We start from the raw sequence: 26,609 nt of genomic DNA on the forward strand, positions 1-26,609 counted from the left end.
CTAATGGAGGCCCAGCAGGCAACTAGGAGGAGAGGGAGCTAGGGCACTTAGTGACCTCCCTTGCTATAAGTCCTGATAGTGGCTATGAATGGCTCTGCTGTTCTCAGCCCAAGGTTCAAGGTCTCTCTGTTTCTGCCCTCATTCCCCACCCCAGGCCCGGGGTGGTGGTGTTGGTAAAGGCTTCCTTCTGTCACCAGCCCTGGATGGCATCATCCTTTGCTAGTTCCCTAAGCCCTGCCCTTTCTACAAATGGACTCATCACTAAATTCCTTTGAGTCAACGCCTTTATAACACACCTACAGTTTCCTTCCAGGGCCCTGGATTGTTACTTTAGAAAAGTGGAAACATGGAGTTAAGTTGGTTTTTACCCAAGAGTTTGTTCAGTTCTTCTGGTGGCACGGCTTGGAAGGCTTCATTTGTGGGAGCAAAAACTGTGTAAACCCCTTCCCGGTTGAGGGTCTCTGTCAGCCCTGCAGATTGGATGGCGGCCACCAGCATGCTGTGGATACACGCAAAGGAAATGTCACCCACCTGTGAAGGATGAGTCGGGGAGGTTTTCTCCAAATACCTCACTACTGGGGATAGTAGAGTCCACACAACCAGAATGCACACACCTTACCGTTTTTGACACCTTACTGGATTTGACATGCTGTCTATGCAAGAAAAGGAAACTAGTTCATTCTGCATCTTCTCTCCACCCAGTATTAATGTCATGCTTGGTTAAATGGGCAGAGCTCAGGGACCAGAGAGGGAAGGAGGGAGAAGAGAGGTGGGAGACATGGTTGACCCAGGGATTGACTGAGCCACTGGGGACTAGGTATGTGATTGTGGGAAGGGAAGAGGGATATGTCTTCCAGGTCCTGGTACAGACAGCTGAGAAACTCAACATGACAATACCCAGTGGTGAATAAGCAAGTCAGAAATGGAGAGGGCACTGGGGACATCGGTTGCCAATAAGTAGATACTACACAGAGAGACAAAGACTCGTCTCCCCCTCAGAGTCATGTGCTGTCTGCTCTTAGGGATTTTGCAATGAGAGAGCAAAGTTTTTCTTGTGCTTTAGTAATAAAAACATAGTCCTCTGTCCACTTCCCTTGATTATAGGGATTATAATCCCCAGAGTAACCTTTCTTTTAAATTTAAGATTCCAAGGGAAAAGACCCTTATCCTTTCCCTACCCCAAGTCTGGATGGTCACACCAGTGTACCACTGGTGTTAGCTGAAGCTCTGGGGAAGTTGAGGTACAGTGTCCTGCCCTGGCACAACCACTTGGCAAAAGCCCCACCCTGGGATGAGACTGGTTACCTAAAGCGACTGTCACCCTTCAGGATGTCCATGACGGTCCCCATGGGAGGGGTCAGCATCCGGTCCATGGTGAACAGGGACCCATACCGCCCCCTTTTGTCGTGGGCAGCAATGCAGCTGTTCTCGATGCACAGGCTCTGCAGAGAAAGACAGGGCTGGTCATCCTCCCAGGGCCTCCCGTCTGTTCAGGGCCTGTGCTGATGGCATCATCCCAAAGGTCAGAAAAGGTGGGATACAATGACATATTTTCTCCAGGAAAGAAAACAATACCAAATGGTCTTCCTGCAGGAAAGAAAGAGCACAGAGGTCCCAGTAAAGCCACCCAGGGGACCCATAATGAGAATACTAGTTACACTTGAGGAACATGGACCATGATCAAATAAATAGAAGGAGGCCATGAGCTTATTTATTTAACAGATGACAACCATCTTTAGTCAAATGGTGCTGGTTGGTCCCAGGCAGGAGCAACGTTTTGCCTTTTGATATCCCAGGGTAGTTGTGGGGTTTGAAGACAAATAAGAGACCAAGGAGGGCTATTCAGGGGGCTTCTCTTCACATAAGCAAAAAGACTCAAAACCTTCATCCTTCCTCCCACATGTCCATCCCTCTGAGTTCCAGGTGGTCTTACTGTTTAATAATCCAGGTCAGACAGGTGTGTAGCTTATTATCTGAGACCTTCAGAAAAAGAGGTTCTATCTTTCTCCAGAAGCTCACTTACTATCCTATACTCTGCAGAAATCATTTCTTTCCTTACTAGAAACCAGTTCTTATGCCAACTCCTGCTTATAGAGGACATTTTAAAAACATGAATACAACTTCCATTTCTTAGAGTTGGGCCAAAGGAGGATGATTTAGGACCCAGAACTTACATTACGATAGACAAAAACTCTCAGTTTCTTGCCACCCAGCGTGTCCAGGGTCTGTCCATGATACAAATACTTGGAGGCCACTTGGTCTTTAACTATGTGGTTTAGAAGCAAACTCCTCGTTTGGGCATCAAGGGGAGGGGTTCCATCTACAAGAGAAGGTGTAGTTACATCCAGAGAGCCAGGCTCCTTAGAGGACCAGAAGGATGAGAGACAAATGTGGTGAAAAGCTCATCACTCTTTTGAGTTTGGAAATGGAGATTGAGAAATCAAGCACGGCTGCCAATATTCCTTAATATCTGGCATCTTCCTCGAAGAAAATAAAAGTGCAGATAAGGGAAGGTGTTTGGAGTCTTGCCCTAAGTGGAAAAGAAAGGCATGCACACCACTTGATCCTCTTCTCTGCCTTCCCCATGGCTGCAGCTCAGCACTACCTCCATGCTGACCACTCACCTGTGCATGGGCATTGGCCTTATGGACAACAAAGCTAGGGGACATGCTGCTCTCCTGGCAGAGGTAAAATCTGGAGTTCTGAGAAACAGATCCCCAAATGCACCCTCAGCCTGGCCAAATGCAGAGAGAGTCTGAAGTTTCTGATGAAGCCACATCTGTTTTGGATGGAGCTGGGTGGAAGGTCTAATGGGTCCTGCAAAGCAGGAGAGCGTCCTGGAGGTGACAAGTGTGTGTGTGTGTGTGTGTGGCTGCCCCCAAAGATGGCCCAACTGGGGCACTTTCCCCATGTTACCTTTGAATACAGAATTCAGGGGGGCCAGGAGGGTCACCCGTTCACTTCCGGAGAGATGAGTACCGAGGCCTGCTTGTCTGAAAAGGTCAACGACTGTGGAAACGTCAGACTCCGCAGCCAACTCAAACAGCGTCTTGGCTACGGGAAGGAGAGAGTGGGTTCAAAAGTTAACAGTGCTGTTTGCACTTGGCATCTGTCCACCCCAGAGTGTGACACGTATCAGCAGGAATGTCATCTCATGAATCAAAACTCATCCTTTAAACACTGCAGGGCCCAGTGGGTTTGTGTCATCAGAAAACTTAACCCAGGGGAAAATAGGTGAGCTTCAGTTGGGCACAGGGCAGAGGCTGCCCCAAGTGGCTTCATCGGGGCTTCTCTGAGGCTAGGCAGGCCACATTGCCTGTGTGGTGGCTTCTGAAGAGTACACAAGGGTCATGACCTCTCCTACAGATGGAATTTTGTCTGTAACTGTGAGATTCCTTCACCCACTAAATAGGACACAGGCAGAGTCCATCCAGGCATCCTCCCTGGGTCAGTGACCCTGGGCTAGCTTGGGCACTACTGATGAAGCAAATGCTCTGAGGTCAGCAAATGGTCCTCTGTGTCCAACCACAGTAGGCAGATCTGAAAGGATTCCAGGATTGGGTCTCTCCTTCCCCATGTACTTTCTCAATAGGTCCCCACTGCCTCCCAGGTAACATCAAGACCCCCATACCTGAATCGAAGTCTCCTTATAATCTGGCCCCAACCCACCAGTTTCCAGGTGACTGTAAGACTACAAGTTACGTACAGGCAAGGAAGAGGCCCAAAGGATCCCTGAATCCCTCAAGCCCACCTCCAGGGACAGCGGGGGTGGTAAACCTGGCAGAATCAAGAGCCCTGGAGGCCTGGCTTACCTGAATCTGGGATAAGCAGCTCATCTATGTAGTGGATCACACCATTGGTGGCCAGGATGTCTTTGTTGGAGATGATGGCCTTCCCATTGATGGTGAGCATGTCCCCGCTGCAGCCCACCTCCAACGTGGTGCCCCCCAGAGTCTCCATGGACATCCCCGCAATAATAGCCTCTGCACACATGGCTGACTTCAAGATATGGTTCTTCAGCAGGTCTGGGTGCAGAAGAGGACACAGGTCAAGAAAGAGCCTGCTCTAACCCGACTTCAGGGCCAGCTGGCAGTCTGCCCATGGCTGTGAGCATTCTACACTTTTGGATAAGGACCTTCAGATGAGACTAGAGTGACACAGGGCCCAGATTCTTTCTCTTCCTGCTGGCCACCCTCTAAACTCTAGCTGGGGCTCTGGAGTTAGACTGCCTGAGTTTAAATCCCATTGCCATGGGCTAGTTGTGGGACCCTGGGCGAGCCATTTAGCCTCCTCGGGTCTCATCTTCCACATCAGTCAAGTGAAGTCAAGAAAAGCATTTGTCTCCTAGGCTACTATAAGGCTGCCATGCAATCTGAAACCTGAGAACAGAGGAGATTGTTAACCAACGTTCCCATTATCTTGAGAGCGCTCAAATTCAGGGTGGATTCTCTATTAGGATCCGAACTTCAGGGGAAAAAGAAAAAAACTCAAGTGAGACTATCATGGGATTTAAAAAACTACTAACCTTTATAAAAATACAATATATGGCAGGAAAAGATGAAAACTGCAGCAAAGGACAGTTTTTATACAATTCATTTGTCTGAGTTTTTTTGTTTATTTTACCCAAGAGTCTACTACTAGCTTCCAGGATCTGTCTTAGTGGTGTGCATGGGGAAGAGTAAGACATGGCCTTGGCCATCCCATTTGCCACACCTGCAATTAATAAATATCATTGTTCATTCACTTGTCCAGGTGCTACATTAGGGGCAGGGAAAGAACTGGGTTCCCAAGAAGTGCTCCTAAGCCCACCATGGCTCTTGCTGGCATTCATGACCTGTAAACAGAGGTGGCTATAAGGGTGATCAAGGAGGTCACGCCTTCCCCACCCCCAGGCCAAACAGGTTCCTGGGCTGCTGCTCTCCAAGATTACCAAGGCCCTCTGTATTACAGTCTCACCACAGAGTCTCAAGCTGTCCCTTAGTGTGGGAACCAAAACTGCGCTGTCATGGAGAAGAGGAAGCTCTGAGGCCCTGTAGAGGCTTTGGGCTGCTGGAAACGGACTTTGAAAGCCAGTGCTGACCTGATTCAGCCAGAGGGGAAGAGAAAGGACAGCAAGACCCCATGGGAATGAGGCCTTTGGGGATCTTGCATCTCAGACAAGGAAATTGAAGCTCTGGGGTGGGGTAGGGGTGAACTTCTAGGGCCAGGAGTAGTAGTCAAGCTTCAAATGGGACATGCCAGCCCAGGGTTGCTTCTCGCCTATCAGTCAACCTATGCAGTAACAGCAGGAGACCACTGATGGTAGGCCCATGACCCTGTTCCTTCAACTCTGCAGCTACAGCAACAGAGAGCCCCTTCTTTGAGAAAACCAGTTACCAAGCAGGAAACACCAGATATGCAAAACACACAAATTAGCAGTCATTTTTTCTTCTACTTTATAATAAGGAGTTCGAATATTTATGAAGATATAATAATGCTCTGTACAAAGATGTTTTAATAGGTACTATAGCTCTATTCTGGACCGTTCCCTGAAGGCCCAGGTGTTAAAGGCTTGGTCCCCAGGATGGCATTATTGGGAGGTGGTAGAAATTTTAAGAGGTGGGGCCTAGTGGAAGGTCTTTAGGTCATTGGGGGGTGGGCCCTCAAAGAGGATTGTGGGAACCTGGTCCCTCTCACTCTTTTTTCAGGTGAATGGCCCCAGAGTCATAGGCCCAAAAGCAATAGGGCCAATTGACCACAGATAGAAATTTACGAAACTAAGCCCAAAGGAACCTTTTTTCTTTATGAGTTGATTATTTAAGGTATGTTATAGTGACGGAAAGCTGACTCACACAATGGGGGACATAGTTCTCAATGGAAAGCAAACCATCTTGAGATGTCTGTAAGTCTCCTCTGGTTCAGGAAGACTTCAAGACCCCTGAACCTGTGTAGGCCCCATCCCAGCTTCATTCCCACAATGTGTTGAATATCTCTGTCACTGAATGCATCAGATCAGATCCCAACAATATGTTTTGAAGCCTGCCACTAGGCTTTACTGTCCATGATGGCAAAGACTGGGCTGTATTCACTTTTGTGACCCCAGGACCCAGCACCGTACAGGCATCTAGAGGCATCCTAATCCTCTGGACATACCACAGATCCCATCTGTGCTTTCAGAAATGTGCTCTTTCCTATCCATGCCCAGCCAGGAGGAGAACATTTTAAATTTATAGTGTGTCTGAAATGCATGAGGCATGTATTGTAAAGGCAGGTTTAAATAGATTCAAAAGAAATGAAGTCATCCCTAGATTTTATGTTTGGGAGGAATTGTGTGGTTGGGGTGCACAGGAAACTTGGGGCCTATTTTCTTTTCCAGGGCATTTGGGACTGATCAGGAAGCTTACTGCTCATGACCCTTAAAAAGTACAGAGTTGAGCCAGGTGCAGTGGTGCACACCTGTAATCCCAGTGGCTCAGGAGGCTGAGGCAGGAGGATTAGCAAAAGTGAGGCATTAAGCAACTTAGTGAGACCCAGTCTCTAAATAAAATACAAAATAGGGCTGGTGATGTGGCTAAGTGGTTGAATGTCCCTGAGTTCAAGCCCTGATACCAAGAAAGAAAAAAAAAATACAGAGTTGAGGACTGTGGTTATGGCTCAGTGGTGGAGTGCTTGCCTAGCACACGTGAGGCACTGGGTCTGATGCTCAGCACCATATAAAAAAACAAATAAAATAAAGTTATTGTGACCATTTACAAACACACACACACACACACACACACACACACACACACACACATATACAAAAGAAGTACAGAGCTGAAAGGGATCTGGTGGGGGGAATGCTTGCTTCTTCCCTCCCCTTGGCATTAGTTAATGCCCACCTAACTTAGCAGCTCACCGAGGAAAGGGATGGAGAACCAGCAATGGAGAGTTAAGATAAGAACTAGGTTTTTTTTTTTTGTTGTTATTGTTGTTTTTGTTTTTTGTTTTTTGATTTTGTTTTGTTTTGGGGTACCAGGATTGAACTCAGGGGCACTTGACCACTGAGCCATATCCCAGCCCTATTTTGTATTGTATTCGGGCTGGCTTTGAACTGGGGATCCTCCAGCCTCAGCCTCCCAAACTGCTGGGATTACAGGCACCCGGCAAGAATTAGGTTTTAACTGTAGCTTACTCATGACTAGACAGAGGCAGATTTCCAGGGTCAGCAGGGTGATTCTATTTTCAGGATACCATTACCTGCCACCCCCATCCCTCATCTCCAAACTGCCTATCCACCGGGCAGCCCTGCTCTGGTCTTGGCCACATGAGTCTTTTGCTGTGACTGGCCAGGGTCAGCTGTGACTTCCAGCTCTGCCTACTTCCCCAGCTCTCCTCAAATGCTGTGAGGTTCTAGGCTCACCCCTTAAAGCCAGGGAGGGGGCTGTCTGGCTTCTGCAGAGACAGAGCTAGACAGAAACAACACAAGCTATGGCTGTGGTGGACATTCTGAAAGACCTCATGACAGGCAGTGTTCCTTTCTTGAAGTAGAGCAGGTTTTGGGTTCAGTCTGGCTGCTCAGCAGTTGCCAGAGCGAAGGATGCTCACCTCTCAGAGCCTCAGGGTCACCCAGGATTCGGTTCAGGGTCTCAGCAGGGATCTTCTCAAAGGCCTCATTGGTTGGAGCCAGGAGAGTGAACTGGCCGTCTCCCTCAAGCACAGTGTTGAGCCCTGATGCAGCTACAGCAGCCTGGGAGGAAGAGAGAAGATGAAGTACTTCCTGGAGCTCTGGGCTCTTCCCAGCAGGTGAACACACAGTTCTCTATTGGGAGCTGGAGACTTTTATAGAAGCCCAAGGGGAAGAGAGAAGCTGATCTGGATATGGTGGCATACACCTATACTCTCAGGGACTCAGGAGGATGAGGCAGGAGGATCATAAGTTTAAGGCCAGCCTCAACAAATTAGCAAGATCCTCAGCAACTTAGGGAGACCCTGTCTCAAAATAAATTAAAAAGGTAGTTCTGTGGTAAAGCACTCCTGAGTTCAATCCCTAGTGAAAAAAAAAAAAAAGAAAGAAAAGAGGTGCTGGACCAAACCTCCCTTCTATTATGGCCTCCATGGGGGTCCTGGCTTGACCCCAGCCATAAGGGCCATCTTTCAGGAACTACTGTACATCTTCCTTCCTACCTCCAGCTTGTTCCCTCAGCCCTTCCCTCTTTCTTTGCTTCTTTGACTTTTACTCCTTCTTCAGGTCTTGTCAGAAATGCCCTTTCTTTGAGAGGTCAACTTGGCATTCCTCCCAGCCCGCAAGCCCCCAGACAAAAGTCTATATCTGCCTGGTTCTGACGCTCTCATGGCCTGTTGCCCTTCTCCCAACGGTAATCCCATAGTTATTGGTAATTACTTATGAGAGCTCCAGGAGCATAAGGATCACATGACCCATTCTTTACACCATAGCCAAAATGAGCTCCTAAAAGCCTGAGGGTGTCCTGTCCCTCTCAGGATGGAGCCAGCCTCCTGCCCCCTCTGCGTGGTCTGGCCTGGCCTCGCTGCATCCTCTTGCTTCCGTTGGGGTGTCACTCTGGCTCTTGTGCCTCTGCTTTGCTGTGCCTTCTTGGAGCTCTGCTCTTGCCTTCCCTCCACTGGCCTTGCTCTTGTCTAGTGTTTTGTAGAACAGGCCCATTACGGTCCTTCAGGCCTCCACTCTGGTCATCTCTTCCAAAGAGGCCTGCACTAGGCCTCCTGATAGTCTGCCCACCACCGACTTGCTGACCTCACCCTCTGTTCAGTCTGTGGCTGCCTTGTTTGCTCGAGTGGACTGGTTAACACAACAGAGAATATGAGCAACCCCAAGGACAGTCCACTCTATACCCCAGCACATAGAACAATACCCGGAAAGTAGGAGGTGCTTAGTAAGCATGTTAGGAACAGGAAAGATGGCCCTCAGGGAGGGCAAAGGGGAAAAAGCAAGGGAGGAAGATTTGCCAAACCTAAATAGTAAGAGGGCTTTCAACAAGATCAACCATTATTGTTAATGAAAACATATGTCACCAACTTTATAGTGACATCTTTCCCTTGCAGACTTCTGCCCTTTGGGTGACCCAGAAGAAAGGCAGGGGAGAAGAGTATAGAGTCACAGGGCCCTCCAGAGCCAGCTCCAAGCCATCCCCACTTGCTGAGGCCCATCCACTCCAGCCGGTCCCTGTGTGTTTGTCTCTCTGTGTTGGAGATCTCCAGGGAGGGGCGGCCCACTCCCAATTGTATCCTTTGTGGTTAGGAAGTTCTTCTTGAATCAGAGCAAAAACCCTGACGGGGCAGCCTGCATTCACTTCCCTGAGTGGCCACTGCCAAGAGCAACACCACTCATCCCTGCTGGGCATGGGGGATGGGAGCATGTTCTTTTGGCCCCAGACCAGTCAGAAGCCAGCCCAGGAGTCAGACTCTAAACTCCTGGTGGCCTCTCTGCTTGGTCTGGGTTTCAAGGAAACATGGGTAGGACTGGAACGGGGCTCCCAGGGTGGGAATGGGTGGTCTACACAGCCTGGTGGGCCATTATTCTGGTGTCCCCATGAGGAAGCCAACATCCGGGAGGAAGGGTCCTCCCACCTCTGGAGCCCACAGTGGAGATCCAGGCAGCTCACAGCTCAGAGGACCCCATCCTGCTACAGTCACAAACCACTGAACCTTCCCAGGTAGCCAAGGAAAGGAAAGCTTTCCAAAGGAGGGGACAGAGAGCAGGCATTCCACAGCTAGGCTCAGCTGGGCATATGATTAGTGGATTCTCCATGTTTCCCACATGAGACATCCTCTGTTCCACCAGGCCTCTCTTGGGAAGCCAGGTGTCCTCAGCCTGGGCCTCCACCCAGGGAAGTGCCTCACCCGAAGGGTCTCAAAGGTGTCCTCAATCTCAATGATCTGTTGGATGTTGTTGGTGATGGTGGAGATGACCTTATCGATGAGGTGCACCACACCATTGGTGGCGTGGTGGTCAGCTTTCAGCAGCCGAGCACAGTTGACAGTTATAATCTGCCCAGAGAAAAAGCAAAGACAAGTGGTTAGCAAAACAGAATCAGGATGTGGAAGCCTCAGGAGGGGAAGATGATGTTTTCACATCCACCCACTGTGAAACCAGAGAATCTAAGGAGAAGACCCAGGAGGCCAGGGGTTGCAGGACAAAACCCCAGAGAGTAGCCCCACATATGGGTCAGCAGTGGACAGAAGACAGTGCTGTGTGGCTGGGGATTCCCGTACCCCATTGGGATAGTGGTGGATTTGGATGTTGGAATTCTGGTACATGGAGGTGAGGGCCATGCCATGCTTCAGCTCATCGGTCAGGACCCGCCTGTCCACCATGTGGTAGCGGAGGGCGTTGAGCAGCTCAATGTTGACGTTGCTCACCAGGGAGTCCAGCACTTCCTAGAAGGAAGAACAATGTGACAGTTAGGAAGCTGCAGACCCCATGTTCAAGGGGTGGGCCCTCATTCCCCTGGGAAATATGCTTCCTAATCCCCAAGTAGACGTAGACCTCACTCCTACCAAAGAGACCTCCTCCGTGAACACCAAGACGGGTCTGTGCCCAATGGGACAGACAGGACACTGTAAGAGACTTGGTGAGTCCTATTTCATTTGTATCTGTGGGGTGAAAGGTAAAGCTTCCAGAAACAGTAGGCTATTGCTTCAGATCCTATTCTCCATGCCCAGACCTCTCAGAATAAAGCAGTTCCCAGGAAGAGCCCTCTGGACTCTGGGCAGAAGGAACAGCTCACCGCTGGCAAAGAAGCCCAGGCCTCGTTGCTAGGGGCGAAGATAGTGAAGCTGCCTGGTCCTTCCATCTCAGGCCTCAGCTTCTCTGTGCGCTCCGTGTACAGCTGGGTGGTGGTGGATCCGACAACTCCCAGGGTCTCGTAAAGGTTTGAGAGGGGAAGGGCTGCAGGGATAGAAGACAAAGGAGGGATGGGCCTCTGCAGGGCCACCCCAGCCAGACCACCCCTGCCTTTCCTTCTCTGCCAGAGAGGCCTGGAGATACATCTGCAGGTGAAGAGGGGTGAGGGAGTGGGTGGAAAAGCCCGAAGACAGTCTATTGCTAGGGAGCTGAGAGCTTAAAATAACTCAGTAAGTAGTCAAATGCCTCTCTATGTGAACTCAGCTAATTGGAAATTTCTAATCATTTTTTTCCCCTAATCATTTTAAACACAGCAGAACACAGCTTTTTTTTTTTTCCTTAGACATTTAGATAACACAGGTAGGAATGTACACCAGAAAGAGAAATCCTAACTACACGCTACTTTTACAGATTTGTCTTCTTATTGAAACTAGATTCCTAATGGCCTCTACTAGAAGAAAACAATTATAAATCTTTGAGAGGTATTTTGTGTATTTGCAGGTAATAAAATCCTTCTTAGACAGTGAGCCAATTGTTCATTTTAAAAGATTTAAAACTAGGGTCCAGAGATCAAGCTCCCCCTTATGGCCTATCTCCTTTCCCCAACCACTCTCCCCATCCCACCTAGTCCTTCTACTTGGTTCATCATGACATGCCCCCCACACCACACCAACATCATCCTCCTTGTGACCTTGGCACTGACCATGTTGCACGCTCCCCCACTGCCCTTTAAATTCCAGGTTCACATTCTTTTTTTTTTTTTTTGTCAAAAAGGTCTATTTTGTTGTCTGTCTCTGATTTTATGACTGTGATATAGTTATGGACTCAGTATCACACTGCTTTTATCATCATACTTTTTTTTATTAGCCATTTTTCAGGTTCAAAATCTTAACTTAAAAGTAACTTAGTTTTCAAAGTTAAAACACAAACTCCTCTGCACAGTTGCTGGTAATGTGTGGCACTAAAGAAGAGACTCTGATCAATTTCAAAGGTGGCATCCCGTCTTTGGCCCAGAGCTGCCAATCATGGTATCCTTTACTGACTCTGGGTGAGCCTCCTTGCAGCTCTGCTCACTGCTGAATTCCAGTGGGCCAAATTTAGACACAGAGTGGGGGTACCCTGGGTTCCCAGCCCAGCCAGAGACCAAGTTATCCCATCTGACCTCTAGCAGGATCTGATCAGAAAGCAAAGGACCGCCACACCAAACCTGCTGAATGCATTTAGAATCAAAGATAAGAGGCCCAGGAGCCTCCACTTTCTAAAGAGGCTGGGCAGGCCAGAACTGGGTTCCGCTCCACTAGTTTGTTGAAAAGTAGCTCAGGAAATGCACTATTTCTAGCTCCTTTCTTCCACCTCTTGCATGCAACATGACACACGAAAGAATGGGAGAATGCCAATACACCCTTCCCGGGGACCCATGTTCAGACCTTGTACACTTTTATATGCATGCTCCTCTCTCCTTACTCACCCTCCAACCACACCCACAGGCAGGGCCTGGCTTATTACCTGCAGGACAGCCCTTCTCTCCTGGGACCTTCTCATATCCAGGACAGCACTCATAGCTGATGACTCTGTAACAAGAGGCACACACATTTGTCAGGCAGGGCTTCACTCCTCCTCCAGTGCCATCAGTCTCTCTCTCCCAGCAAATCACCAAATAGAAGAAGAGAGATCTTGGGTGCAGCATCTTCCTCTGAGGAGTCCACTTGCTAGATCATAACTACCTTTCACTGGCAAGAAGCTCCTCATGTCTCCTTGGCCTTATAGAATGTTCCTGAAGGTTGCCAACATCTACAACAAACCAACTAGGAATCCCAACTAACTCAGTATATTCAATAGTGTAATTAGAAAACACCAAGAATTTATCTCCAACATGCACCAGAAACTAGATGGTCACTGTGCTGGAAAGGGAGCAGGGAGGAGCCGACAGATATGCACTAGTTCTAGCTCTGAGTCTGTCACATTCTGGCCAGTCCCCTTTCCTCCCTGGGTTTCAATTTTCTCATCTATAAAATGCATTGTGCATGTGTGGGTGTCACTGATTAAATCTCTCATGCTCTTCTAACTCTGATTTAATAACCAAAAAGTATAGAGTATCTGTGATCATCAAGTTTTTCTCAGTTTCTAATAATCAAATTTTAAAATTTAACACTAAAATAAAAGCAGAGCTCCTCTTATGAAGTAGTCTTTTTTAAATTTTAAAGCTAAAAATGTGTTAATTGATAAAATTTTTTTTATGGTTTCAAACTGAAGATACACAAAGGATTACATAGCAAAGTGTTCCCTACCCACCCTCCTCCTTCAACCATGCCTCGTCCTTCCAGAAGAAAACCCATATTGTCCACTTGTAAAATTTTCTGCATTTGGATGAACATGAGACTGGTAGTGCAGTTTTAATCTTTGAAACAATTTGTTCAAGAAACTAAAGATGGTCTCCTTTCCTTCAGACCACCCTATAATGAGACATTGCCTCCTGTGTGGGGATCTGAAAGACACAGCTTCAGAAAAGGTGATACTATGGGGAAGCCACAGGACTTCAATAACATTGCAAGGAAAAATTCTGAAAGTCTATTCCTAAGAAAGATCTTGTGGAGGTCACACCACAGCGCCAGCCAACTCTCCTTAGCAGGCCTGGAGCCAAATGCAAACAGCACGGACTCCCCATGCTTTCCCTTCTTTCTGATACATCGATATGCCCTTTGGGACAAGAGAGAGGTTAGACTTGAATTGCAAAGGGTTTTATCAGACTCATGCAGGATGCTTAATGACATCACCAGAAGAGAGGCAGATGGACTGGGAAGAAATTTGGCTTTGGGGCGCTGGATTAGACTCTCAGTGCACACTGAGCATCCTGCTCTTGTGAATGCAACTGGAGTCAACTCAGGGAAGACTTATCAAGTGAAGATGAAGCCCGGTTCACCAGTTATCCAGGAGAATGTTTCAGGTTCTCAGGATATCAGGGAGTTATAGGTGCCACTTTTAGCTAGAAATGGGCCCCCAGGGAATGATGAGGATCCACAAGTTAGAAACATTCTTCTCTGTCCCATTTTCTCCATTCTCCTTTTGTCCAGCCCTTCTGTTCCTTTCTAACCTTGCATCCCAGCACTTACAAGGCCCAAACATGCTGTACTCCAAGACAACCTTGACCCACCCACAATTTTATCTTCAGAACTAAAATTGACTCTGCAACTAAAATAATATTTCATTGACATACAATTTGCAAAGGCAGTGTAGTTAAGAGAAACCATACTAGAATCAGGGGTTTGCATTGTGATTCATTGGTAACTAGCAGGGTGACCTTGAAAGTCTATTTCTCTCTGGTCTCAGTTTCCCCATATACACAATGTTAAACTAGATAATCTCTAAAATTCCTTCCAACCTCACACTCACAAGTCTTCTAGTTGGTGGGCTGATTTCTATGGGACAGAGAGCCACTCCCTCAAAGAAGGACAGTGTCCTTCAATCCAGGGAGAGCTCCAAGCTTTGATCCTATGCATAAATACTAGGGTTCAGTGACTTCATTGGGAAGAAATGGAGTTAGGGAAGTAGGAATAGGTCATATCTCTCCACACTTAGTTTATTTCAAAAGTTATCTGTTATAAAATTCCATGGAGTTGGAGAAGGACAGTTGGAAAATCTACCAAGTCCTCTGGGCCCCTGGTAAGCATGGGTGCTATACACTCTATGGCCTGGAGTCCCCCATCAATCTGGCCAAAGACTCAAAAAATGTTGGCTTCTGAGTTACATCTCTGCCCTACTCCCCAGAAAAACAAAAACACAGGAAAGACAAACAGCTCAGGCAGCTTCCCAAATGGGAACCTATGATTCCTGCAACAAGGTATGTGTATTGGGAGAGGGGGCACATATGCACAAGTGTGCAAGTAGGATGTGTAGGGAGAAAGGGGTGCTGAGGGGCTGGGGGGAAAAGGTCAGAGATGAGCAGAACAGTCTCAGCAAGGAGAGGGTTAACAGGATTAAATAAGATGTGTGAAGACATGAATGGCGTGACTCTACTTTGTGTACAATCAGAAACATGAAAAATCGTGCTCTATATATGTAATAAGAAGTGAAGTGCATTCTTCTGTCATATACAACTAATTAGAATAAATAAATTTAATGAAAAAAAAGCTCTGAGGGGTGAAGGGGTCTCTTGACATGACAGGTGGGTCGAGGCAGCACTAGGGCTCTCCTCACATTGCACCAAGTCGGACTCTTTTTCCATTGCTCTTGTCAATGCGCACATTTGGCAAAAGCAGAATGATCTGAAACTCTGACATCTGGAGGACACAGTTGTGTCTCCAAAGCAAACAAGGTTAACTTCCGTCAGCACTCCCTGTGCTTCTTCAGGTGGGCTCTCTGCACCCATGTCTCACGGCAGCAGGACTGTACTCTGCTGTCACATGCGGATAGCTTTGACAGCAAGTTCCCCACGGTAGAGACTCAGTTTCTGAGGTTTCAAAGTCTCCCCCAGCCAAGATCTTTTTCTAGTAAACTGAGCACAGCTCTCAGCAGGTTTCTCCTCTTCCCCTTGCCCTGCTGACCTCCCTCTCTGGGCATGCAAGTGTAGGCCAGGACACTCAGCCTGGGTATGGCAGGCTTATGACTTGAGATGGCTCTACAGCTGCTAGTCTCCTTGCTCTACCTGTCCCAACAATACTGGCCCTTTCCAGAACCAGTCTGCATGACCCCAGAGAAGCAGAGAGCAGCTGCAGGCCGCAGACCTAGAAACGGTCCATTGGGACGATTCCCCGAAAGATTCTTGGGTTGCTGATCTGCACAGCAGCTTGCCCCACCCTCCCTGTGCCCAGTGGGCTACTCCATGTGGGATCTAGCCCTGGAGAGAACACAGTTGCTGTGGGGAGACAGACAAGCAAGAGCCTGGATCTAATGCCATCCCTCTAGGATGAACACAGAGAAGGACAGAAACCAATGGGAACCTACAGTTCCTAGGTGTCTCTGAACAGCAAGGAACTGTTGGTCTCTGAATCTCATCTCATCAACCAAAGCTGCTCTGCTCCTATCTTCTTGACCAGAAATAGTTTCTAATGACTAAAAACCTCAGATCAGAAAAAGCAAACTCTCCAAGGCAACAAGATACTAATTATCTGGTTCCAGTTTCTCAGGACAGAACAAGTTGCAGAAGAAAGCGAGTCAAGGTACCAGGATTAGAAGGGTATTTAAAGGAGCGGGCCAGAAAGATAGTGTCTACACAGGGCCTGGGTTTAGGGATGTTTGGGAAGTTCTCCTCCATCCCCCTGTAACATTTTCACATAGAATTGGACACAGAAAGAACAAGTATTTCTCTTCCCAAAGTAATTTTCCACAAAGTTAATATAAAGTTAAAATAATCACTCTCTCCCAAGTGCGCTTCACTGGGTGTAAATGCCAAGGAATAAACTAGACTTGTGGAGGAGATGGAGCAAGGAGTGGAGACTGAGAGCCAGTCTCCTGTGACAGAAGGTAAACTATTCTCTGGGTCACAGTTTCCAACAGGAATCTCAGAGCAAACAGAGTCACAGCGTCTAGACATGGGGGTGCCCCTCGGACTGCCTGCCTGGAGTGGTTTACTTTTTTCTGCATTCCTGGCCTTGGAAAGGAAGCTGAGCTGATTCTTAAGGTCCCCAATAGAAAATCAGAGATTGCTCTAAGCCACCTTCCACCAGCAAAGGCTTCCAGCATCCCAGGAATTCACTAGCCTGGTTAGTGATTAAGATGAAGACTTCAGAAAATGGGTGTATGCAATTGTGGTGATTTGTGTGCGATGTGTGAGGACATTTGGGGGACTCCTGGGTGTCTTCTCAGTTCTCATGCCCGTTATCTGATGAGGGCTGTTGAGGAGCCTCTTGCAGCAAGGGATCACCAAAGCCACCAGATTGGGAGTGACTCTGGGCCAAAGGGCTTCTCTGATCCTGAGGAGGCTTTGTCTCTGGAACCCACAAACTCAGTTTTCAGGGCTGTAGAGAGAGACCTGGGCAGTTCACTCAGGTCCCACAGGCATGCTCATTTGTATACCTCCTTTGACATTAGCTGCTAGGCTTGATTCTTCCTGGGGGCAGCACAGTAGAGTGGACAGAACTGCCCCATTTACCAGCAGCTGACTCTAAGCAGGACGCGTAGGCTTGCTGAGACTCAGGCGCCCCATCTACAAATGAGCTAATGATCACATTCTATTAGAACGTAGAGTATGAGAAGCGAATGAGTTTTCATACGAGAAGCACTTAATGGATACTGGCTGTCAACTAAGTGCTCAGTTGTCTAGCTTCTTCTAAAACAAAGCATTCCAAGTGTAAACTTTAAAGTGGAAGCTAGGATAATAACTTGAGGCAAAGCAATATCCTACAGTGAGCTCACTGATCAAGTCACATTGTAACAAATAAATCCCCATAATACATGGGTGGAAGGCTTCTATTAGTTTCCCATAGCTTACTGTAACAAATAACCACAAATGTAGTGGTTTAAAACATTACAAATTTATTATGTTACAATTCTGGAGGTTAGAGCCACTAATCAGCCTCATGGGGCTAAATCAAAGGTTGCATTCATTCCAGAAGCATTGGAAACTCGGTTCCTTTCCATTCCCAGTTTCTGGAGGCTGCTGCACGCCTTGGCTTGTGGTTTTATCACCCCAACTTTCCACCACATCTTCTCTGACTCTGAACCTGCTGCCTCCCTCTTATAAGGACCCTTATGATTACATTAGATTCACCAAATAATCCAGGATAATATCCTCCTCTCAAGATCCTTTTTTTTTAAATGCATGAATACATTTATTAAAATTATATGTTTTAAGATCCTTAACCACAGCTGCAAAGTCCCATTGTCCATGCTGGGGAACACATTTACAGGTTTGCAGATTAGGATGTGGACATCTTTAGGGGTCATTTTTCTATTTTTCCCCAGGGCTTTTGCCCTAGGTAGTAAGTATGTGGTTCATATAAATTCTCAGCAGCATGAAATTTCAAATCAGCTAAGCAGCTTCCTAATTTACAGAATGTTCTAGAATCTTCAGGAAACACTGCTTAACAGATGTGATTTTGGTGTATGTCCAATATCCCTGATAGGAAGCAGATCATCCACCAGGTCCTAGATGGTTGTTTGGGAAATATGAAACAGTGCTAGGGGTGGGTCTGGGGACAGCCTACATGGCTTCTCACCATCCTCTTTTTCCTTTGGGACCAAGTTATGGGATACAGAAAAGAGAAGACTGGCTCTTCTCCAGTTTCATGTCAGATGTCTCAGCGTGCTTTGTACAGAATGAAATCTATCAAAAACAGACCTGCCACCTGATGGAAAAGCTCAACCTTGTCCTGGCTGGCTTCAGTAAAGGTGACATTTCTAAGCTTTAACACAGTGCTGAACAAGTATTGCAATGTAGCCCCTGGGCAAAGCAACACTTGCTACTAGAAAACCAGCAGTATCCTGCCAGCCCATCTTGGCTCCAGAGAACTGCTTCTGCACTTGTGAAATGTGTTGCTTATGGAACAATTTCAAGACTTTGGAATGGACAGCTGCCATCCCTACCTGCCAGCTCCCTTCCTGTGTCACATTCATGATGTCTGAGCCCCTGCTATGTCTGCGACATCCCTATGACGACTGCTCTGATTTAGCTATTAAACAGATCTCCCTCTCTGCACACACACACACACACACACACACACACACACACACACACACACATGAAGACTAGTACAGAGACAGCCAGACTCCTGACCACAATTTCTTGCACCTTTGTTCAACCTTCCACATGTAAGAATTTTATTACCAATCAAACCAGGGCGTGAAATCACAGAGGAGGATGCTGTCTATTTCCCATAACCCTTTTTGATTGACCATTGTTATCACTCTGGTGCTCCTTAGGATCTGAAATAAAAGCTAAAGTGAGTTTCTAAGGAATAAAATGTACTCAAGTCTCTAGGTAGGAGCCCACTGGCAACTACTTCTTGTAATAAAATGTATATGTTGGCTTGACATATAGTGTCCAAGTCTCAGATTCTTCTCTTTGGAAATACAGAAAAGCTCTTGTCTGAAGACATGAGGACAGTGCTGAGTGCCGCCTGTCCTCTCCCCTCCAGGAAGTGGAGTCCAGGGCCTCCCGGTTGCAGGCAAGTGGGTTCAGGGTCCTGCCTCACCTGCCTGTCCTGTGTCTCTGCTTAAACTCATGCCACAACCTTCACCCTTGTGCTTGGGTCTTGGTGTTGTTCATTTGCTTTCAAGGTCAAATTTTCCTTCTGGCCTTAGGTCCCCTGATGACCCGTGTTGCCTCCTCCCCCAGGCCATTTTGCTCTTTCATCTCAACACAACTGAGTCTTGCTGGGAAAAGGCCCAGTGCCCGTGTCAGCCCCACTCTAAGATGGTTTTCTTTACTCCAACCACCATGCTCCCATGTCCCACTCAGTTCCTCATCCAACTCAATGCACGAGGGACCTACTGCCCCCAGAGTGACATTAATTCCAGCCAGCATGCACCCCACCCCCAGTACCTACAGCACTTAATTCATGGTGGTCAGATGGCAGCTCCCTCAGGGGTCTGGGTCTTAGATAAACAAGTTCCCCGCAAAGCTGCCCTTAGCTTTCAAGGACAACAGAACTGAGTCAACCTCTTCCTCTTTTCCTCTCTGCTTTTTCTGGTTCTTCTCCAAGTCAGCTCCACCTTTCTGATGCTGCACGTGATGTTCCAGGAAGGGCCTGTCTTGTCCTGGATCATGAAATTTTACAACAACTCTTGTTTTTCTCTCCTCATTTCCTCTTTTCTGAAGCTACTCAGAGCAACAGCCACATTCAAGAGCTGAATGTGAACATCTTTTCCCTTTGATTTTCGTTTTCCCTTTCTCTATTCCCGGGCTCCCCTCTGTGCTGACTGGAGTGAGGGTGCTGCCCCAATTCCTCACCACATTCTCTAAACCAAACCTGTCCCAGAAGGCAAGATTATTGCTGGGAGTGTTTTGTCAACACGCAGCTCTACTGCTTGTGACTTGTCCTGGCACACGCACAGAGAAAGAGGAGAGTGGTAAGAGCCAATAAGCCAACGTGACTCATCCTCCACCAGCGTCAGCCACGAGCTGCCGAGGAAAGTTACCAAGCTACTGTTAACCAGTCGGGCAAATGCTTCAACAGGGGGGCATCCAAAGTGCCACCCTGTGGCCAGCTTGTCATCCCAATTGGATGACATTTTTAGAGAAACTTCAATTAATGAAAATATGGCCTCATTGTAACCGAGAGCTGTGAGTTGGAGAAGTACTCTTGGCACAGGTGCTTTGGTTATCTTCCAAGAAGCAATTATGTGGGGCCTGGCTTTGTGTTTAATTGAGTAATTAATTGTTTGAGTAGATAATGTACCCATATGAAAAAAGTCAGTTGGTGCCAGTGGTATTATTATTTTTGAACCCAGGGTTCCTCTACCACTGAGATACACCTCCAGTTCTTTTTATTTTGTATTTTGAGACAGGGTCTCACTAAATTGCCCAAGCTGGCTTCAAATTTGCAATCTTTCTGTCTCAGCCTCCCAAGTTGTGGGGACTATAGGTGTGTCCCACCACACCCAGCATTATTATTATATATATATTTAATTTGGGCAACAGGGAAGAATAGGCTAGGCATAGAATTTGCATAATCTCTTTTTGTTCAAAACTGGAAAAATTATTGCTGAGCTTCTGTTCACTGAACCTGGAGAGTGTATCCTTCTAACTCACACAACTCTTAGATTTCAGGTGGGACTCTCATTGGCAGGGAGCCAGCTGCCGCAGACCTGCCCCAGACAGGCTCCAGGGAGAAGCAGCTCTCTCTAGCTCTGTTCCGATTCCTGATTTCCCTCGATTCAGACTAGGATTGATCATTGCCTCACATAATCAGGGCCACACATTGGGATATTTATTTCCATGTACATTTTAAGGAAAGGGCATTTCCCTTTCCTTTAGTTGATTATTAAATTAGAAGAGATGGTTACTTGAAAGTAACATCAAAGCAATAAATTTAAAAATCCATAAGGGTGAAAGAAGTCCAAGACAGTGGCTTAGAGTTTCTTAATCCTCCTATTACACAGATGAGAGGAAGGTCAGGACCCTACAAGTGGAAGTTTTGCACAGCACATCTTCCTATCTGTAGGATAGAGCCAACTTTGACAACTGCTGACAGTTAGTGCCCAAACAGATTAGATTTCCTCATAATTCTGTTAGAATATTCACACTGTTTCTACCAGGGCAGTAGGGATGAAGGCTGCCTCCCTTTGTGCTTATACAGGAAGCAACAAGCCTTATAGTAACGTCACTGGAATATAGCCTGTTGTCACTTTTCCGACTGTTTGTGTGGTCTAATTTGCAAATTCTGTTGTAAAGATAATAGCAGCTAGTATTTATTGAGCAGTTACTATGTGCCAGGCACCGTATTTGTTCTCTTATGTACATTATTTCATTTAATCCTCCTAACAAAACCATAAGGCAGGTCGTTTCATTATTTCCATTTTACAGAGGAGACAGCTGAGTATTCTAAAAATGAACCCTGTCAAAGTTAGGGTCTAAGCCTATCTTAATATTGGGGACCATCTCATTGTGGGCACATTTCTAAGCAACCTAAATCTTTTTGAGGTATTTACCTTAGGACAACAGAGTCAGAGTGGGCTTTCCTATCAGCTCACCAACTGATTTTCTTTCCCAGAGTGACATGCTGGTGGCCTCTCCATGGACTTTCTGAATCATTTAGTGAAGATTTGGAAACGCACACACGCATGCATGTGCGCGCGCATGCACACACACACATACAATTTTATGCTTCTTGCAATTCCAAACTAGCCCTGAAAGATGTATTAAAGTGTTGTCAGCAGCCTTAAAAATGCAGAAAAAAATTGGCCAGCTTCCTAAAAATGCCACTCCCCAGAACACATTCTCTGACACGTTTGTACATGCACCTTCATGGCTCTTTAGGCAGCCTGACCTTTTAGAAGGTGGCTGGCCCAGCCCTGGGGGCACCTGTGGCTGGCACACGTGCAACGTGGCCTCTTTGGTCTTGGGTATTTGCAGATACTCACGTGGACTTGCCACAGATCTTCCTCTGGTACCACTGCTTGCAGTTGGTGAAATACTTCTTGTTGGTGCCAATGAGCTTCTGCACAGCACACACGTTGGGGCTGGAAACAAAAGCAATGGTGTTAGTGAGGTCGGCATGTCCATCACATCATGTAGGTCTTCCCAGTTCACCAGATGGAGGACAGACAGCCATTTCGGTCTTGGCAGCAGGGTGGATTTTGGGGTAGGCTTTGGACCTGTCTACCTAGATTCCCATTGGTCCCCATGAAAGCTTTCCATCAAACAAAAAAATTGCTTATCTATCTCACACATTGATATAATTTCATGTAACTATCCTTGGCATGGGCAATGGGACAGTGTAAATAAAGGCATCGTAAATGTTTTAGATGGCATGGGATAGATCCAAAAAAATAGCAAAGTCAAAGTGGCATGTTTCCTAAGCAAAGCAGCTTTGAAAGACATCCCAGTTATTCTCTGCATCTGTACTTCATACTGAACCCAAACTTGACATCCCAATGTCTGTCACAGGCTCTGCAGTCATGAGGAGAAGACCCCAGCATCCCCCTGGCAGCTCTACATACACATATACTCATTGTCTAGACCAGCTGCCTGTCTCCTCAGCGATGACTCATCCAGAGGACAACACTGTGAATGAGGGTACATGGCAAGTAGTACATGACACCAAATAGGGGTGTTCTCCCACTTAACTCTTAGTTGTCAATTACTTAGACCCCAGTTTGAGTTCCACTTCTCCCCAAAAGCCTTCCTCCACTGCCCCATGTGACACTCTTCTTTACATTCTCCGACCTGGGATGCAACCCTTTTGATGCTGGTTACCTGAAACCCTATAGCTGATGTGCGATGGATATCTCCTTTCTCCAGCTACCCTCAAAAGAACCTCGAAGGCAAGAGTCCTGCCTCTTTCTACCTTTGACATTCTGGATAGAGCCTGGCAACCGGTCAGGTGCAGAAGCTTGGAATAATCTTGTTGAAAATACTTGGTGAAAAGCATGACCCAGCTCAAAAAGACCTCAATGACTGGGAAAGCAAAGTGCAAATTTCCTGGGGTTTTGCCTAGAAGGCTCCTCCAGAGCCACAGGGTTTTGTTGCAGGGTATTTTATTCTATTGTACCATCTCCTGATCCAATAGAATAGTGCTCAGGCCATTAGGAACCCCTGGGGTAAGGAGGCTGCTGTGGCTGCACGGTGACATTTAGGATGGGAGAAGACAGGGAGGCAGACAGTCCATTTGACTCAATCATAAATCAGACAAAGCAAAGAAACTACAGCTGAGGGTTTTCACAAGACCTCAGTGCTCAGAGAGCTTTAGGTGTCACCCAATGAATGGGTAATTACTTCAACATCAATTTCTTTGTGACTTTAAAACTGTAATCCATAGGTACCCTTTCATATGCACGATATTTTTAAGGATAACCTTGATTTTTTCAGTAAAGCTAGGCCTACCATCCCACTATTTGGGCTGCTAGAATTTGATCAACTCTTAAATATTTAGGTTATTGGGTGATTGTTCACTCTGAACCCTTACTTCTTTACCTGTCTCTTTTACCATGTCACTTCTTATCCACATTTTAAAATTATTATTATTTTTGGTTGTCCATTGACCTTTGTTTTATTTATTTATTTATCGAACCCAGTGCCCCACACATGTTAGGCAAGCTCTCTACCACAACCCCAGCCCCTTGTCCACATTTTTGTTCAATAAGCAGAGGTGAGTGGTCCACAAATGCACAGAGAGTATTAGGGAAGTAATGCAAGAACCAGATAGGGAACAAAGCTGAGGCAGAAGAGAATGTGACAAGCCAGCAGGAGGGCAGGTGAGGGCTGCCTTACTCCCAATAGGATGTCACTAAATGCCCCCAGCAGATTTCTAAACACCTTGCTTCTCTGTTTACTCTCTGGGATTCACAGGTTAGACAGTCCCTAAGTAACTCCTGAAGATTCCCAGACAGCCACACTCCAGCCGCAAGTCCTACTTATTGTTGAATAATCTGCAAAGTTCTCCTATCTGACCAAGCAGGAAATAATTACTGTTGATGAATTCCCTGCAACTTTCTGTAGGCGTTTGGCCAATCTTCATGAGCCTCTTATGGATGTGGCTCCTACATTCCTCTGCAGAGGGAGAGTCCACTGCTGCTGCCCCATGTGACAGAAACAGTGGCTGGGGCTGCTGTGACCCTCTCTTTCTCATATCAGGCCTGTATGAGCTGTGTACACAAGAAATTTATGCTGTAGTGTAATCAAAAAGAGCAAGCCATTTCTGGGCCTTCTGCCTGAAGAATAACAGAGCTGCTGTTCAACTTGGACTTGAAAAACCAAGTGCTTTAGGAGGATCACTCCAATTTTTGATCTGTGATATTTGGAAGTGTGGCTGCATTTCTAACTTCTCTTTCAGTAGTATTTTCCCCCCTTCCCTATAGCAAAAGGCAAACCTGGGAGCCAAGAGACCACATTACAGAGACCACCCTCCCAACAGTTTTCTATGTTTGGATAAAGTCACTCTCTGTCACTAAGCTGTAGTTTCACCATCTGTAAAATGGGAACATGTACTGTGGGGAAGTTGAACATAAAAGTGGTGGTAGGGAGAAAGCGCAGCCCGTGAGCAGAACACTGACCATTTCTCCCTTCATATCATGGAGCAGTCTGCATTTCCTTAAACTGGCAGAAATGTTTTTCTTCCCTTTTCACCAGTTCTCACTTTGAATAAAGGGCTGGAACTTGAACAGGGTTATCCATTTGCACAGGGTGCCACACCCATGTGTGCAGGGCCAGGCAGTCCCGTGGTATTTTCAAGGGATGGTTAGATCAGGGTAAATGCAAGTGTGCCTGCAACCACTTTGCCATGGTGCATGCACACGTGCATCCAGATTTTACTGGGGGAGGGAGTGCTCGTGTGACTTCTTGATCACTGTGCCCATCACAGACAGATTACTATGGGTTTTTTCAACTGCACTGCAAGAAGTTAATCAAGAGGATTAGCCTGCAGGGGTATGGCAGGGAAGTTGATCTACTATCTGAAACTCAATAAAAAGCATCCGTATTTTTTTAAAACCCTATTTTCCATCCCGTCAGTGTCTCTTCTGGCCTCTGAAGGGAAGTGGGTTTTCTGTGGAGATGGTTCTTTGTGCAGCACCCTCAGTACCTTCACTGTGTACAGATATGCCATTCTGGGAGACAATGCTGCGGGGCAGACTATGGGGATCTTCTCCTGACTTAGTGGTTAAGAGGCAGAAGAAACAGAAAAATCCCAGGCATATTGTGGCATCAAAATAAAGCACAAGAAAGGCAGAGGAAGCAAAGGTGGGCTGGAGAGAAATAATAGGCCCGTCAACCCAGAGGCTCAGGAGGCTGAGGCAGGAGAATTGCAAATTTGAAGACAGCTTTGGCAACTCATTGAGACCCTGTCTTAAAATTAAAAATAAAAGGGCTGGGGATAGAACTCAGTGGTATAGCAACTCGGGTTCAATCCTCTATACCAAAAATAAATAAAAATAAAATAAATAAATAAAATAAAAACAAATAAATAAAAATTAAAAATGCCAGTTTCACATTTTGACATTGAAGCCCCATGTCCTCCATGTCCTTATTACCTGCCCTCTCACCCTTATGCCTAGGGCCTAAGTCAAAGATCATCTCCCAGTTCCCTAAGACCCCAACTCATCCTCAGTGCTCTCCTTCCAGGAGCCTGTTGAGGCTGTGGCTTTATTTCATTTTGCAGAGTAGACAAGACAAATTTGCCCCCAAGAGCCGTTCTCCCGAAAAGCCCTGAGCACCTGGAAGGCCAAGTGAGGTCAGAAAGCCATGGAGGAAACAAGGGTGACTACTCTCTAAAAGGGGCAGCCTATATCCACCCCCTAGAGCATGGCTGGGTATGGGAGTGAAGGCTTTGCTGGGACCTATGAAATCAACTTTGTCACCCTCAACAGTGACTTTTCATCTAAGTACAGATCTGGCTAGACTCTTGAAGGGCTGGCATTGCCTGAAATGTCACTGCCAGACTCAATAGCATCTGATCCTCCCCTGAGGACTCTTACCTGCCTCTACCTACATATAGTTTTACAAAGTTGTTTTAAAAAAAAAAAAGTCGGTGAAAACAGGTAGGCTGGAAGCCACAGTAAAGCTTGGTAATGTGAGAAGCCCACATGGCTTGGCTTTGGATGGATGTAGAAATGTTGCCCACCTTTGCATGGGTCTGTGCCTGGGTCTTTATCAGGTTAGACCTTTTACCTGAGTCTCTCTCCTAAAACAAAGACATCTTCAGTGACTCAAAGGAATGCCTGCAGTTATAAGGTCCCACAGTTACAAACCCAACTTTTGCTTTAGGTCAAACTCAACCCTGGACCCAATACATACCACAGGACAGTGGGAAGGTCTTCTAGGGGCTCAGTTTCCCCACCCCTGCTTGGTGAATACTGCTCTTCATTATGTGTTTGGTGGGGAGATGCCACACTGTCCCTTCTGTGCCCGGGAAGTACTGCCTGATGCCAGATGGTGGTGCAGGGCACGACCAGGTGCACAGAAATCTGGGGCACCTATGCCACCTGGTGTAGCCCCAGTCTCATGTCTGGAGTCACTGGACTGGGTTGGTATGTGCATGGCTGCCTTGGGCACCTTCCCATAGTGATTCTGGTCAGAGAGATGCACACGCCCCCTTCTACCTATGTCTGGATGGAAAAACTGAAAGCGTGGGCTGTCCCATGCTTTTGTCCTGAGTAGGGGGTCACTGTTCAGCCT

The 26,609-nt window shown here is 46.8% G+C and overlaps 1 protein-coding gene across 1 annotated transcript in view; it reads right to left on the reverse strand.

Annotated features, from left to right (window-relative positions):
- Tgfbi (transforming growth factor beta induced) overlaps window positions 1–26,609 on the reverse strand; it is a 33,870-nt gene that overhangs the window by 6,784 nt on the left and 477 nt on the right. The window contains exons 2-12 of the mRNA XM_005333199.4: window positions 21,860–21,958; window positions 12,347–12,411; window positions 10,725–10,885; window positions 10,210–10,374; window positions 9,838–9,984; window positions 7,567–7,708; window positions 3,813–4,025; window positions 2,917–3,054; window positions 2,175–2,320; window positions 1,306–1,442; window positions 369–499 (exon numbers count right to left, since the gene is read on the reverse strand). Of these exons, the coding sequence (XP_005333256.2) occupies window positions 369–499; window positions 1,306–1,442; window positions 2,175–2,320; window positions 2,917–3,054; window positions 3,813–4,025; window positions 7,567–7,708; window positions 9,838–9,984; window positions 10,210–10,374; window positions 10,725–10,885; window positions 12,347–12,411; window positions 21,860–21,958 (1,544 nt within the window). The remainder of the gene's footprint in view (window positions 1–368; window positions 500–1,305; window positions 1,443–2,174; window positions 2,321–2,916; window positions 3,055–3,812; window positions 4,026–7,566; window positions 7,709–9,837; window positions 9,985–10,209; window positions 10,375–10,724; window positions 10,886–12,346; window positions 12,412–21,859; window positions 21,959–26,609) is intronic.

The sequence above is a fragment of the Ictidomys tridecemlineatus genome, chromosome 1, assembly GCF_052094955.1.
Source record: "Ictidomys tridecemlineatus isolate mIctTri1 chromosome 1, mIctTri1.hap1, whole genome shotgun sequence".
NCBI lineage: Eukaryota > Metazoa > Chordata > Mammalia > Rodentia > Sciuridae > Ictidomys > Ictidomys tridecemlineatus.